This window comes from Aquarana catesbeiana, linkage group LG06 (assembly GCF_042186555.1).
Source record: "Aquarana catesbeiana isolate 2022-GZ linkage group LG06, ASM4218655v1, whole genome shotgun sequence".
Taxonomy (NCBI): domain Eukaryota; kingdom Metazoa; phylum Chordata; class Amphibia; order Anura; family Ranidae; genus Aquarana; species Aquarana catesbeiana.
In genome coordinates this window covers 246,319,592-246,332,216 of record NC_133329.1, presented here as the reverse complement: position 1 = coordinate 246,332,216, position 12,625 = coordinate 246,319,592, and the positions used below count along the sequence as shown (strand labels likewise).

Below are 12,625 nucleotides of genomic sequence, written 5' to 3'. Positions count from 1 at the left end.
ATAGACAATTGTACCCCACTTCCAAGCAATGTTTCATATTTATAGTTCTGCCATCAAATATCTGTGTGCTAAGTATACCTATTTGTTTTTACATAGGGGATAAAAGACTCGGAGGACACCCCTCATCCGAGGAGACCACAGACCCCCCCACCTCAGGAAGAAGTGGAGATCCCACAAAGACAACATGAGGAGGAGGAGGAAATAGTCACCACAACAGGTGAGTGTCTGCGACCACAGGCTCAGGTAAGAGTTGGATGCTGGCATATTTATAATACATGGTGTGTTTTTGTTTCTATCTTTTTAGGTGTTCGTGATGTTGTGGATCCAGGGCATTTCACCTCTGAAAGTGCACAGATCCTGGTCGGGGAGATCATGGGGTATAATAGGGACTTCTAAAACATCCAGAAAAACATCAGTGATGTTCACAAAAAAATGAAGAACATCATTGATGTTTTAGGGAGAGTTTAAAAAAAATCCAAATCCCTTTGTTTTTTGTGAGCTAAAAATTTATACAATTTTTTTACATATTTGCGAAAAGCCAAATTTTGAAGATGCACACAGTGTGTCAACATGTGCTATCTGCCATCACGGGAGATCAATGTAGGCGTTTTGGGGGTGCAACCCCTTCCTCAATAATAAAGTAGCTGTGAGGAAGGTGTTGCACCCAAAAAACACGTCCCTTGATCCCCCGTGATGGCAGGTAGCACATGTTGACATTCGACAATTTGTGGGCATCTTCAAAATTTGGCTTTTCCTGGGGTGACTTCACCCCATCTGAACGCAATATCAAACACAGTTTGTAAATACTCATGTCTGATATTGCCTTCAAGTTCTACCAAATGTGAACTTTGGAAGTTCAAGATTTGTGTCTTTCTTGTTGGTTTTAAACATGCCTGTTTTATCTTAAATGGACATTTCTACTTTTTCTAATGTGACCCCAAAAATTGTTATACAACAAACATGTTGGTTTGTTTTAAAAACCTTTTATAAATGCACATGTGATTGTGCTGGGATTAAAAAGATTGTTAATCAAGAATGCGTGGATTATTGTTTCAACGCTCCAAAACTTTTGTTGTGCTCTAATTGGTGTCTTCTGTGACAATGGGTGTTATTTCCTAAGGTAAAATCCACTTTGCACTACAAGTGCAGTTTCAAGTGCACTTGTAGTGCAAAGTGTCTTTGCCTTTAGTAAATAACACCCAACAGTGCTTTGTAATGTTACACAATCACAGGATTTTCAGGACTCACCACATTTCTGTAAGGGTCAGCTAAAAGAAACGCAAGCAGTAAATGTCACCAAAGATTTTAGTAGTTTTTTTTTTTTTTTTTATTATTTGAAAAAGGTTTCAGACATTGTCTGGCATATTGATGGCCCCCCTACCCGCAAAGTATTCAAGGTATCTTAGACGGCCATCACGGGCACTCGGGGGGCAAGCCAGGACGGCCACTTTCAAGCTCCGTCAGGGTTGTTTCATTTAGAATTCGGACCTCAGGCCCAACTGAGCCAGCATAGTTGGCAGAATGTTGCCGTAAAAAGTTGTGTAGAACACAGCACGCCAGGATGATATGATTCAGTTTGTACTCCGCCATGTGTATGGGTGTAAGAAATAGGCGGAACCATGATTCCAAACGTGTTCTCCACCACTCTTCTGGCTCTGGCCAGCCAGTAATTAAAAACCCTCTGGTCTGGGGTGAGGGTCCTCATCGGGAATGGCCGCATAAGATGGTCCCCCAGCGCAAACGCTTCATCCGCAAAGAAGACGAATGGGAGTCCTTCCACATTGTCTTCTGGAGGTGGCAAGTCCAAGCTGCCATTCTGGAGACGCCTGTAGAACTCCGTCTGGGCGATGACTCCACCATCGGACATCCGGCCATTCTTCCCCACGTCCATATACAGGAACTCGTAAGTAGCCGACACCACCGCCAACATAACAATACTATTGAACCCCTTATAATTGAAATAGTATGACCCCGAGTTGGGTGGGACGATGTGGACGTGTTTCCCATCAATTGCCCCTCCGCAGTTAGGAAAGTCCCACCACTGGGCAAAGTGGGAGGCCACAGTCTGTCATTCCTGTGGCGTGGAAGGAAACTGTGGAGTCAAACAACAAAAAAAACGTAGTCATTTTGCACATAAACAGGGAAAGCAGATTAGTAAATTTCCACTTAAAATTATAAAAGCCTTGCGTTAGCATTTTTATCTAAAGTATATAGTGAACCAAAGTGCAGCCATTTTCCTTACAGACACAAACATTCTTGGCCAACATCAAGATAACATTTATTTGAAGGAGTTTTTAAAGACCAAAGTATAAGGTACACCTATCAGATTCCCCCTCCCCCCTCTCATGGGCCATTTCTAACATTTTAGGGGGGGGGGGAGCTCTTGGACAGGTAACCCTCTCCACTTCATTGAGAGATGAATGCCTAAATAATGTGTATTACTTTGGCCAGCCCCTCCTTAGTTACACTATTGACAGCCCACTGGACAGGTAAGAAGTGTCATAATACAAAGATATAAATACACACTGTACACATCTGAGCACATTTGGAAATTCTGCTATTACCTATCAAGATAATAATAGGATACAAAAACTTTAAACAGTACCATTTGAAAGTATTCAGGCAGGCCCTTACACTACATGCTTTGGGGAATTCATCCATAAATCTGACCACAAAAGAGATGGGTATGGGTTTGGCAAAGTCAGCAGATAGATGATTGAGGATAGATAGAGAATTGGTATCAGCTGACTTAGCAGTTGGGGGGAGGGAGGGTTCCAATTGATTTGGGGACCCCCCAAAAAAAGCCTCTGGCACTCTGCCTGAATTTAAAGCACAAATCACATTTTAAAACATTTTAGGGGGTGTTTGGGGTAAAGCACTACTATGGAGCTGATAAAATACATTGTTAAATGACTACATGAGGTGAATATAGGGCCAGGAGACTATGCTGGGGAGGTAAGTGAAGGCAAATATGTATGAAGGACAAAAAAAAAAATTACAGAAAAATCAAGCATGCATGATGACGAAGGGGACATTCACAGCATATTACAATCATAGTAATTAGGGAATGAGGAAAGAAATACAATATATTATCAAACATTAAATACAATAAAATGTGATGTTAAAGGATAAAAAACTTACCTTAATATACTCCTTCTACAGGACCTGTATGATGGCAGAACAGGTCTCTGGGATAATGATCGGCGACTAGCCTCTGCTCCGGAGTGATGGCTTGCCTCATGCAGGTATCCTGCCTGCTAATATAAGGGGTCAGCAAAGCCAACAAACAGTGAAATACGGGGTCCGTCATCCGGAGAAAGTTCCTGAAATCATCAGGATTATTCTCACGGAGCAAAGGCATGTGACAGAACTGGTCACGCTGGAGCAACCAATTCTTGGTCCATGAACTCCTCCCCACCCTGTTCATGGACTGGACTTATGTCAAGGTAAGGACCCCAACACCAAGCCCCCGCACAGCACAAACTCTACGAGGAGTACATATACGCAACATGGCTAGAAAACGGTCGGCTGCTCAGAACGAAGTAACAGAACGCACTGAAGAACAGCAAGGCCTGTGAAGAGCGACCTGAAAATCAGTAACGAACGAGCAAGAACACAATGATAAATCAATGTGAACTCACTGCACGCACTGAAGAGCATTAGCAATAGGAGCCCAAAGGGTGCTGCGCTTGGTTAGGACCTGCCCTTTTCTAGTCTCGTACATGGTGTACGTGACCGCGTTCTTGGCGATCGGAAATTCCGACAACTTTGTGCGACCGTGTGTATGCAAAACAAGTTTGAGCCAACATCCGTCGGAAAAAATCCATGGATTTTGTTGTCGGAATGTTCGATCAATGTCCGATCGTGTGTACGGGGCATAAGAGTGCAAAGCTGGTAGAGACATACCCAAAAAGACTTGCAGTGAAAGGTGGTTCTACAAACGATTGACTAAAACAAACAAATGCATGCCACACTTTTCCGATATTTGTAAAAAAATTTGAAAACCATCTATCATTTTCATTCCACTTCACAAATATGTACCACTTTGTGTTTGTCTATCACATAAAATACATTTAAGTTTTTGGTTGCCACATGACAAAATGTTGAAAATTTCAAATGGTATGAATACTTTTTCAAGGCGCTGTAGCTGCAGAAAACCAGGCTAAATGATCCTGGGATGTCCAAAATTCTTGTTTGTGTAAAAACCACTAAACTTGAATGCAGCTAGATGTGTAGGTGTGAATTTTGCCAAAGCAAGGTAATACACGCTTTTAGATGTTTAGAAATACATATGGATGACTGTGTGCATGGGGCCTTATTGCTTTTCTGGGATTCACTTGCATAAAGAATTTTTTTTTAAATGGTGAATTCAACAGGAGAATAAATCTGATGGATTAAGGTGCATGCACATAATGAAAAATGTGTCCCGGAAACAACTGTATGTTTGTAACTCCTCCCCTGTGTGCCCTGGCTGAGCCCATGTGGCTGAATAATTGATTGGCTAAGATTTTTCCTGGCTGACTGTAGAAAAGCCACAATGATGATAAATGGCAAAGCCATTGTTCAAGTGCTTTCGTCTTCCTTGTAGGCAGAAGCGTGCATGTGCACCCAATACAAGTATGCATTCTAGTAGTGTGGTTATTCAGTGCCCAGACTGTATATTCACGTCTACCTGTCCTTTATTGCTTGTAAACACCTTTACTCTACCCTGTATTGTGGTTGTAATTGCAGTTTGTTGTTGAGATGTATTGAGACATGTATTGAGATAAGACATGTATTGAGATAAGAGGATGAAGAAGAGGACTCTATGTAGTGAGCAAAATTGACTAGTCCCATGTACACATTGCAAACTAATAGCTGAGCTTTTTCTTTCTTTTTTTTTTTTTTTTTGTTCCTGTGTGATTCATGGGTAGACATGGTTTGAACTGGCCCTTAATACTAAGACCGTTTTGGCTTTAGATATACTTTAATGTTGTTATCCTTCTGCCCTAGCCACAGACTTGTGAGTACCTTGTAGTAAAATATTTCTCTGGTTTGCTCTCCTCCCCATAGCACACACTATTAGGATTAATTATAACTTGTGTGAAAAAGCAAATAGTCATTTTAATAATTTTACTGATTGTGATTTACAGTATGTGTGAATGATTGTTTTAACATCTAAATTTTCTTTTTTGTAAGTTTTTATGATGCATGGTCTCATTCTAGGTTGCTCTTCCACTCTTGTTTTTCTTTATATTCAGGTTAGAGAAACGTGTTTTACTTTCCGAAAGCTCCAAGACTGGCAGCTTTTTCCGAAGATCATTGCTGAATGTTTCAGAAGTTGATGAAATGAAAAATGGAACTGGCGATATGAAAGGCAGACTACATAGTCCGGAGGAGAACGAGAGAGTACAGGGTTACGTGTATGAGGTAGGTAAAGGTGTTTCTTGGCATAAAAATAATTATCTTTTAAGAAATAGTTATCTTCTTTTCAGATGAACTGAGCAACGTGGATTGTTTGCTGGACTTTTTTTCTTTAGACCTGGTACGTCGAAGTGTGGGAAAATGTATTTAAAGGAGGAGTGTGGGATAGCCACATAAAATAGTAATAATTACCTTCACCATGGCAAAGCTTTTCTTCCTTACCTCTGTTGCACTTTTTGTTGTGCCCACATTCCAAGTCTCAGCCAGGACCAAGTAACGGCACACTCCTGGTTTGAGGGGGTCGTTACAACTTGATCGATCTGCCCAAATTTGGCACTCAAAAAACAGCACTATCAGTGATTTCTCTTAACTTAGTTACTTAAGTGCTGCTGCTGGCTTTTCTGGCTGCTCGGTCACTCACAGTGAGAGATCAAACAGTAACAGATGTGCTGACTTCTTCTGAGCATGCATACAGCCTGGAACTGACATCAGTCACGTTCAGGAGGAGTGAATTTTTAGGATATCACTCAATGGTGGACTCTAGCCCCTCGCACAGGTCATTGCTTCCGTTTTAAAGTGTAACTTTTTGTCACGCTGGCACAAACAATCGGTTTCCTTTACTAACTGATGCTTCTACTGGGAGCACTGTATGCACTGTATGTCGCATCAGCTCCATACAGTATACAGAGCTGTGTTCTGGCAGCAGGACTAGGACTTCTCGCCCCGTTCCAAGAACGGAATTAAGTCAAATTGAGTGCTGCTTAATCAGTACTGCTACCCAGATTACTAAGGGTGTTCAACGCAGCTAGGGAGCAAAATGCCCTACCGCCCTCTGTCTAAGGCCCACATCGTGTTGATATTAAAACCAGGTAAGGACCCAGTAGATCCAACCTCATACAGACCAGTATCACTATTACAATCAGACATTAAAATATTGGCTAAAGTGCTGACCCTTAGGCTAAACAAGGTCATTACGTCAGTTATACATCTGGACCAGGCGGGATTTATGCCCGACTAATCCACGGCGATAAACCTAAGAAGGCTTTTTCTTAATATGCAGTCCCAAGCTGACAATGTTGGTCACAGAGCCCTGCTGTCACTGGATTCTATGAAAGCCCTGACAGTGTAGAGTGGCCATACCTCTGGGTGGTGTTGAGACGCTTTGGCTTTGGAGACTTGTATATCTCCTGGGTGCGTTTGCTGTATTACAGCCCCTAGGCAGCTATAAGAGAGGCGGGTAGATTGTCACTGCCCTTCGCTTTGGGTCAGGGCACCAGACAGGGGTGTCCTTTATCACCCCTGCTGTTTGCCCTGGCGAAAGAACCACTAGCCATTTGGGTTAGAGACAACCCGAGCATCACTGGCTTCTGTTACGGGGATAGGCAGGAGAAAGTGATGCTCTATGCAGATGACTCGATGATTCTGCTGGCTGATACGGAACAGTCCCTGAGTTAAACAATGCACACCATCGTTCGCTCCGGGAAGTTCTCTGTCCTAAAAATTAACTGGATCAAGTCTGCATTGATGCCGATAGATTAGGAACAATTGCAACATGTGGACTTAGTGGGGGACATCCCAATAGCTACCTCTTTTAAATATCTGGGGATATGAGTGACCCCGCGAATTAGGGAGTACAGTCAATTTAACATCTCTCCCCTTCTAATCAGATTCCGATCAAGTGTAAATACCTGGAACACTCTGTGTATGTTGGTTGTGGGCAAAGTGAATCTTATTAAAATGATTCTTATGCCACAGCTGCTATACATGCTCCACAACTCTCCTGTGGTGATCCCACTAAAAACGTTCAGGTTACTAAACTCTATATTTCGTACGCTGATTTGAAAAAATAGGCCCCCTAGAATAAAACTGGAGCACCTACAACATCCTAAGGACGATGGAGACCTTGTGTTACCAAACCCCTGGCTGTACTATCTAGCATCACAACTGCAACACCTGATAGGCACCATGATTGTGGAGGGAGAACAGACAGGATCCCCAGCGCCTCTGAGAGCATTATGCTTCATACGGTGGGTGGAAACGCCATTCCAACTGCCCTTGAGGCATTAGCTTTGGGAAAACCCCAAAAAAGTTTCCCTACTTATAATTTATAATTTAATACAGAAAGTATGGAACAAGTCTAGATATCTTCAGGAGGCGACAGGCATCACCGAGTTTAGTCCCATTTGGTCAAATGAATCTTACCCCGAACTGGCCAAAGCATGCAGATAGGTGGAAAAAATATGGCATTATATACCTTAGACAAATTACCCATAACGGTGAACTGCTGACCTTTGAAACTATGCGGGAGATGTGTAAGCTACCTATGGATTCAGTACCCCTCTTTTCTCAGCTTAAGGCCCCTTTCACACGTGCGGATCCGTTTTTACTCCTCCGCCTGCTCAGCGGGGATCGCTCCGTTGATCCCCGCTCAGCCGGCGGATGACAAGTCCGCCTCTGCACTCTGTACAGGGACGGGCCTGTCAGAGCTCCGCTCTCCCCTATGGGGGATTGGATGATTACGGACTGCCTGTCCGTTTACATCCGATCCGCCAAACGGATGGAAATTAGGGTTTGCATCCCTCTGGATTTTGCGGAGCGGATCGGATGTCAGTGGACATGTCACCGCTGGCATCCGACGCTCCATAGAGGTGCATGGAGCGCCCATTCAGATCCGCCTGAAAAAACTGACAGGCAGATCTGAACGGTCCGCACGTGTGAAAGGGGCCTTAGGCAGCAGAGACCTCAAAGAGGTTTATATCCCAAAGCTATAGTACACTACTTCATCTGTATCTTACAAAACACCCCCTGACAGTCAAAATGAAGTGGGAAGTGGACGTAGGCCCACTAGATGAGGATCAGTAGGAGGAGGCCCTACAGGCAGTGACCATTTGCTCCTTGAATGTGACTCAATGGCTGACACAACTATACACCCTCCTGAGAGTCTACTACACACCTCATAGGCTGCATAATATGGGACAGCTACCCACACCAACATGCACTAGATGTAAGCGGGATCATGGGGACCTGATGCATATGCTGTGGCGCTGCCCCAAACTACATGTGTACTGGAAGTGGGTGATTGATACCCTGAACACAGTGTTCCAGGTGTCAGTCCCGCTAGATCCCAAGCACTGTCTGTTGAACCTTTTAGATGAGCTTGACTGGGAACACCACACCAGAGAAGCCCTTACAAGGACCCTCTTTCTGGCTCTTAAACTGATAATGCTACATTGGAAGTCTGATTCAGAATGGATCACTGCAGTGGGAAATACCACGAGAATGGAATAAGTTATTTACCAGCATAGGGGGGTGCACCAGAAAATTTTAAAAACTATTGGGCCCGTGGTTGGAGACACCAGGGCTCGCCCCGGAGGATCTGATCATGGACAGACTTCTGGGATTGAATGTGGGAATGTAGACACCTTGATGAATATCAGATGGAATATGGGTAGGAGGCAAAGTCACTTACACTCCTGTTGCACGGTGAGGTGGGCTACGGATTTAAGCTGTGTGTTCTATGATGATGGTGGCTGCGATGAATATGCAATGTTCCCAATGGATATTGGACTGTATGTATGATGAATAAGGACTACTGTCGATCTTTGGACTGTATGTACTCAATCTAAAGTAAAAATTGTTTTTTGGTGGAGCTTAGCCTTTCACACGAATGAATGAATACAAGGCTTGCTCTGGCTGAGGTGGAAAGGTGGGTGGACTGCATCAAAATCTCCACCTCGCCAAAAAGCCAAAAATAATTAAACCCATATACTTCTTAGGATATATTAGGTTTAATTGGAACAAAAATATATATATTTTTTATTCTAATATACTGTAGATGTGTAATGCTGCTAGATTTACAAACAACCACATTGTACTACGGCTTCATTCACACAGGCGTAAACATTTTACTGATGTTACACATTTTCTAGAAGAAAAGTTTCTGTGTAATGATCAGTAAAATACTTGCATATAGATGCGTTTTAAATGCGTAAAGCGCATATATGTACATTTTTTTTTTATGATACTTTATTTTACAACTTGACTTATTTGCACATGCGTGTACACGCGTAAGCGTGTGTTCTAAGATGCAGATCTTTGGATTTTGTGTTACAGATACGCAAGCAGCTCATGTTTACACACCCGTGTGAATGGCTCCAATGCCATGCAGTTGCATTCAGATCCAGAATTTAAAAAGACTTATGTTTGCATTTTTTATGGCCAAGTGAATGAAGCCTAACTTTTACTTGTGTAACTTACCTGAACAGCTCTACAGTATACTCTCTCCAGAGTAGACAAAAGCGCTGGCGTTCAACTACAATCTTCACTGCACTTTATTGGTTAACCACTTGACAACTGGGCACTTAAACCCCCCTCGTGACCAGACCAATTTTCAGCTTTCAGCGCTCTCACACTTTGAATGACAATTACTCAGTCATGTAATACTGTACCCAAATGAATTTTTTGTCCTTTTTTTCATATAAATAGAGCTTTCTTTTGGTGGTATTTGATCACCTCTGGGTTTTTTATTTTTTGCGCTATAAATGAAAAAAGACCGCAAATTTTGAAAAAAAACGCATTTTTCTTAGTTTCTGTGATAAAATTTTGCAAATTAGTAATTTTGCTTCATAAATTTTGGCCACAATTTATACTGCTACATATCTTTGGTAAAAATAACCCAAATTAGTGGATATTATTTGGTCTTTGTGAAAGTTAGAGAGTCTACAAGTTATGGTGCAAATCATAAAAAATTGATCACACCTGATGTACTGACGGCCTATCTCATTTCTTGCGACCCGAACAAGCCAGGAAAGTACAAATACCCCCCAAATGACCCCTTTTTTGAAAGTAGACAATCCAAGGTATTTAGTAAGATGCATGTTGAGGTTTTTGATGTTGTCATTTTTTCCCACAATTCTTTGCAAAATGAAGATTTTTTTTTTTTTTTTTTTTACCCCCACAAAATTGTCATTGTAATGGTTATTTCTCTCACATGCCATGTATATACCACAAATGACGCCCCAAAATACATTCTGCTACTCCTCCTGAGTATTACGATACCACATGTGTGGGACTTTTTCACAGCCTGGCCACATAGAGAGGCCCAACATGCAGGGAGCACCATCAGGTGTTCTTGGAGCATAAATTACACATCTAATTTGTTGACTACCTCTTACACTTTTGAAGGCCCTGGAGAACCAGGACAATGACATGTGACACTGACGTGGCACTGATGACAAATGGCACTGATACGTGGCACTGATGACAGATGGCACTGATACCTGGCACTGACACTGATGTGGCACTGATGACAGATGGCACTAATGACAGATGGCACTAATACATGGCACTGATGGTGGGTGGACTGCATCAAAATCTCCACCTCGCCAAAAAGCCAAAAATAATTAAACCCATATACTTCTTAGGATATATTAGGTTTAATTGGAACAAAAATATATATATTTTTTATTCTAATATACTGTAGATGTGTAATGCTGCTAGATTTACAAACAACCACATTGTACTACGGCTTCATTCACACAGGCGTAAACATTTTACTGATGTTACACATTTTCTAGAAGAAAAGTTTCTGTGTAATGATCAGTAAAATACTTGCATATAGATGCGTTTTAAATGCGTAAAGCGCATATATGTACATTTTTTTTTTATGATACTTTATTTTACAACTTGACTTATTTGCACATGCGTGTACACGCGTAAGCGTGTGTTCTAAGATGCAGATCTTTGGATTTTGTGTTACAGATACGCAAGCAGCTCATGTTTACACACCCGTGTGAATGGCTCCAATGCCATGCAGTTGCATTCAGATCCAGAATTTAAAAAGACTTATGTTTGCATTTTTTATGGCCAGGTGAATGAAGCCTAACTTTTACTTGTGTAACTTACCTGAACAGCTCTACAGTATACTCTCTCCAGAGTAGACAAAAGCGCTGGCGTTCAACTACAATCTTCACTGCACTTTATTGGTTAACCACTTGACAACTGGGCACTTAAACCCCCCTCGTGACCAGACCAATTTTCAGCTTTCAGCGCTCTCACACTTTGAATGACAATTACTCAGTCATGTAATACTGTACCCAAATGAATTTTTTGTCCTTTTTTTCATATAAATAGAGCTTTCTTTTGGTGGTATTTGATCACCTCTGGGTTTTTTATTTTTTGCGCTATAAATGAAAAAAGACCGCAAATTTTGAAAAAAAACGCATTTTTCTTAGTTTCTGTGATAAAATTTTGCAAATTAGTAATTTTGCTTCATAAATTTTGGCCACAATTTATACTGCTACATATCTTTGGTAAAAATAACCCAAATTAGTGGATATTATTTGGTCTTTGTGAAAGTTAGAGAGTCTACAAGTTATGGTGCAAATCATAAAAAATTGATCACACCTGATGTACTGACGGCCTATCTCATTTCTTGCGACCCGAACAAGCCAGGAAAGTACAAATACCCCCCAAATGACCCCTTTTTTGAAAGTAGACAATCCAAGGTATTTAGTAAGATGCATGTTGAGGTTTTTGATGTTGTCATTTTTTCCCACAATTCTTTGCAAAATGAAGATTTTTTTTTTTTTTTTTTTTTTACCCCCACAAAATTGTCATTGTAATGGTTATTTCTCTCACATGCCATGTATATACCACAAATGACGCCCCAAAATACATTCTGCTACTCCTCCTGAGTATTACGATACCACATGTGTGGGACTTTTTCACAGCCTGGCCACATAGAGAGGCCCAACATGCAGGGAGCACCATCAGGTGTTCTTGGAGCATAAATTACACATCTAATTTGTTGACTACCTCTTACACTTTTGAAGGCCCTGGAGAACCAGGACAATGACATGTGACACTGACGTGGCACTGATGACAAATGGCACTGATACGTGGCACTGATGACAGATGGCACTGATACCTGGCACTGACACTGATGTGGCACTGATGACAGATGGCACTAATGACAGATGGCACTAATACATGGCACTGATGACAGATGGCACTAATACGTGGCACTGACAGATGGCACTAATACGTGGCACTGACAGATGGCACTAATACGTGGCACTGATGACATGTGGCGCTGATGACAAATGGCACTGATATGTGGCACCGATGACACGTGGCACTGATGAAAGATGGCACTAATACGTGGCCCTGATGACAGATGGCACTAATACGTGGCACTGATGACAGATGGCACTGATACGTG

The 12,625-nt window shown here is 41.9% G+C and overlaps 1 protein-coding gene across 6 annotated transcripts in view; it reads left to right on the top strand.

The window, feature by feature from the left end:
- Positions 1–12,625, top strand: part of TNRC18 (trinucleotide repeat containing 18) — a 459,641-nt gene that overhangs the window by 256,417 nt on the left and 190,599 nt on the right. For all 6 annotated transcript variants that reach the window (XM_073633133.1, XM_073633134.1, XM_073633132.1 and 3 more), the window contains one exon: positions 5,241–5,409. In XM_073633133.1, the coding sequence (XP_073489234.1) occupies positions 5,241–5,409 (169 nt within the window). The remainder of the gene's footprint in view (positions 1–5,240; positions 5,410–12,625) is intronic.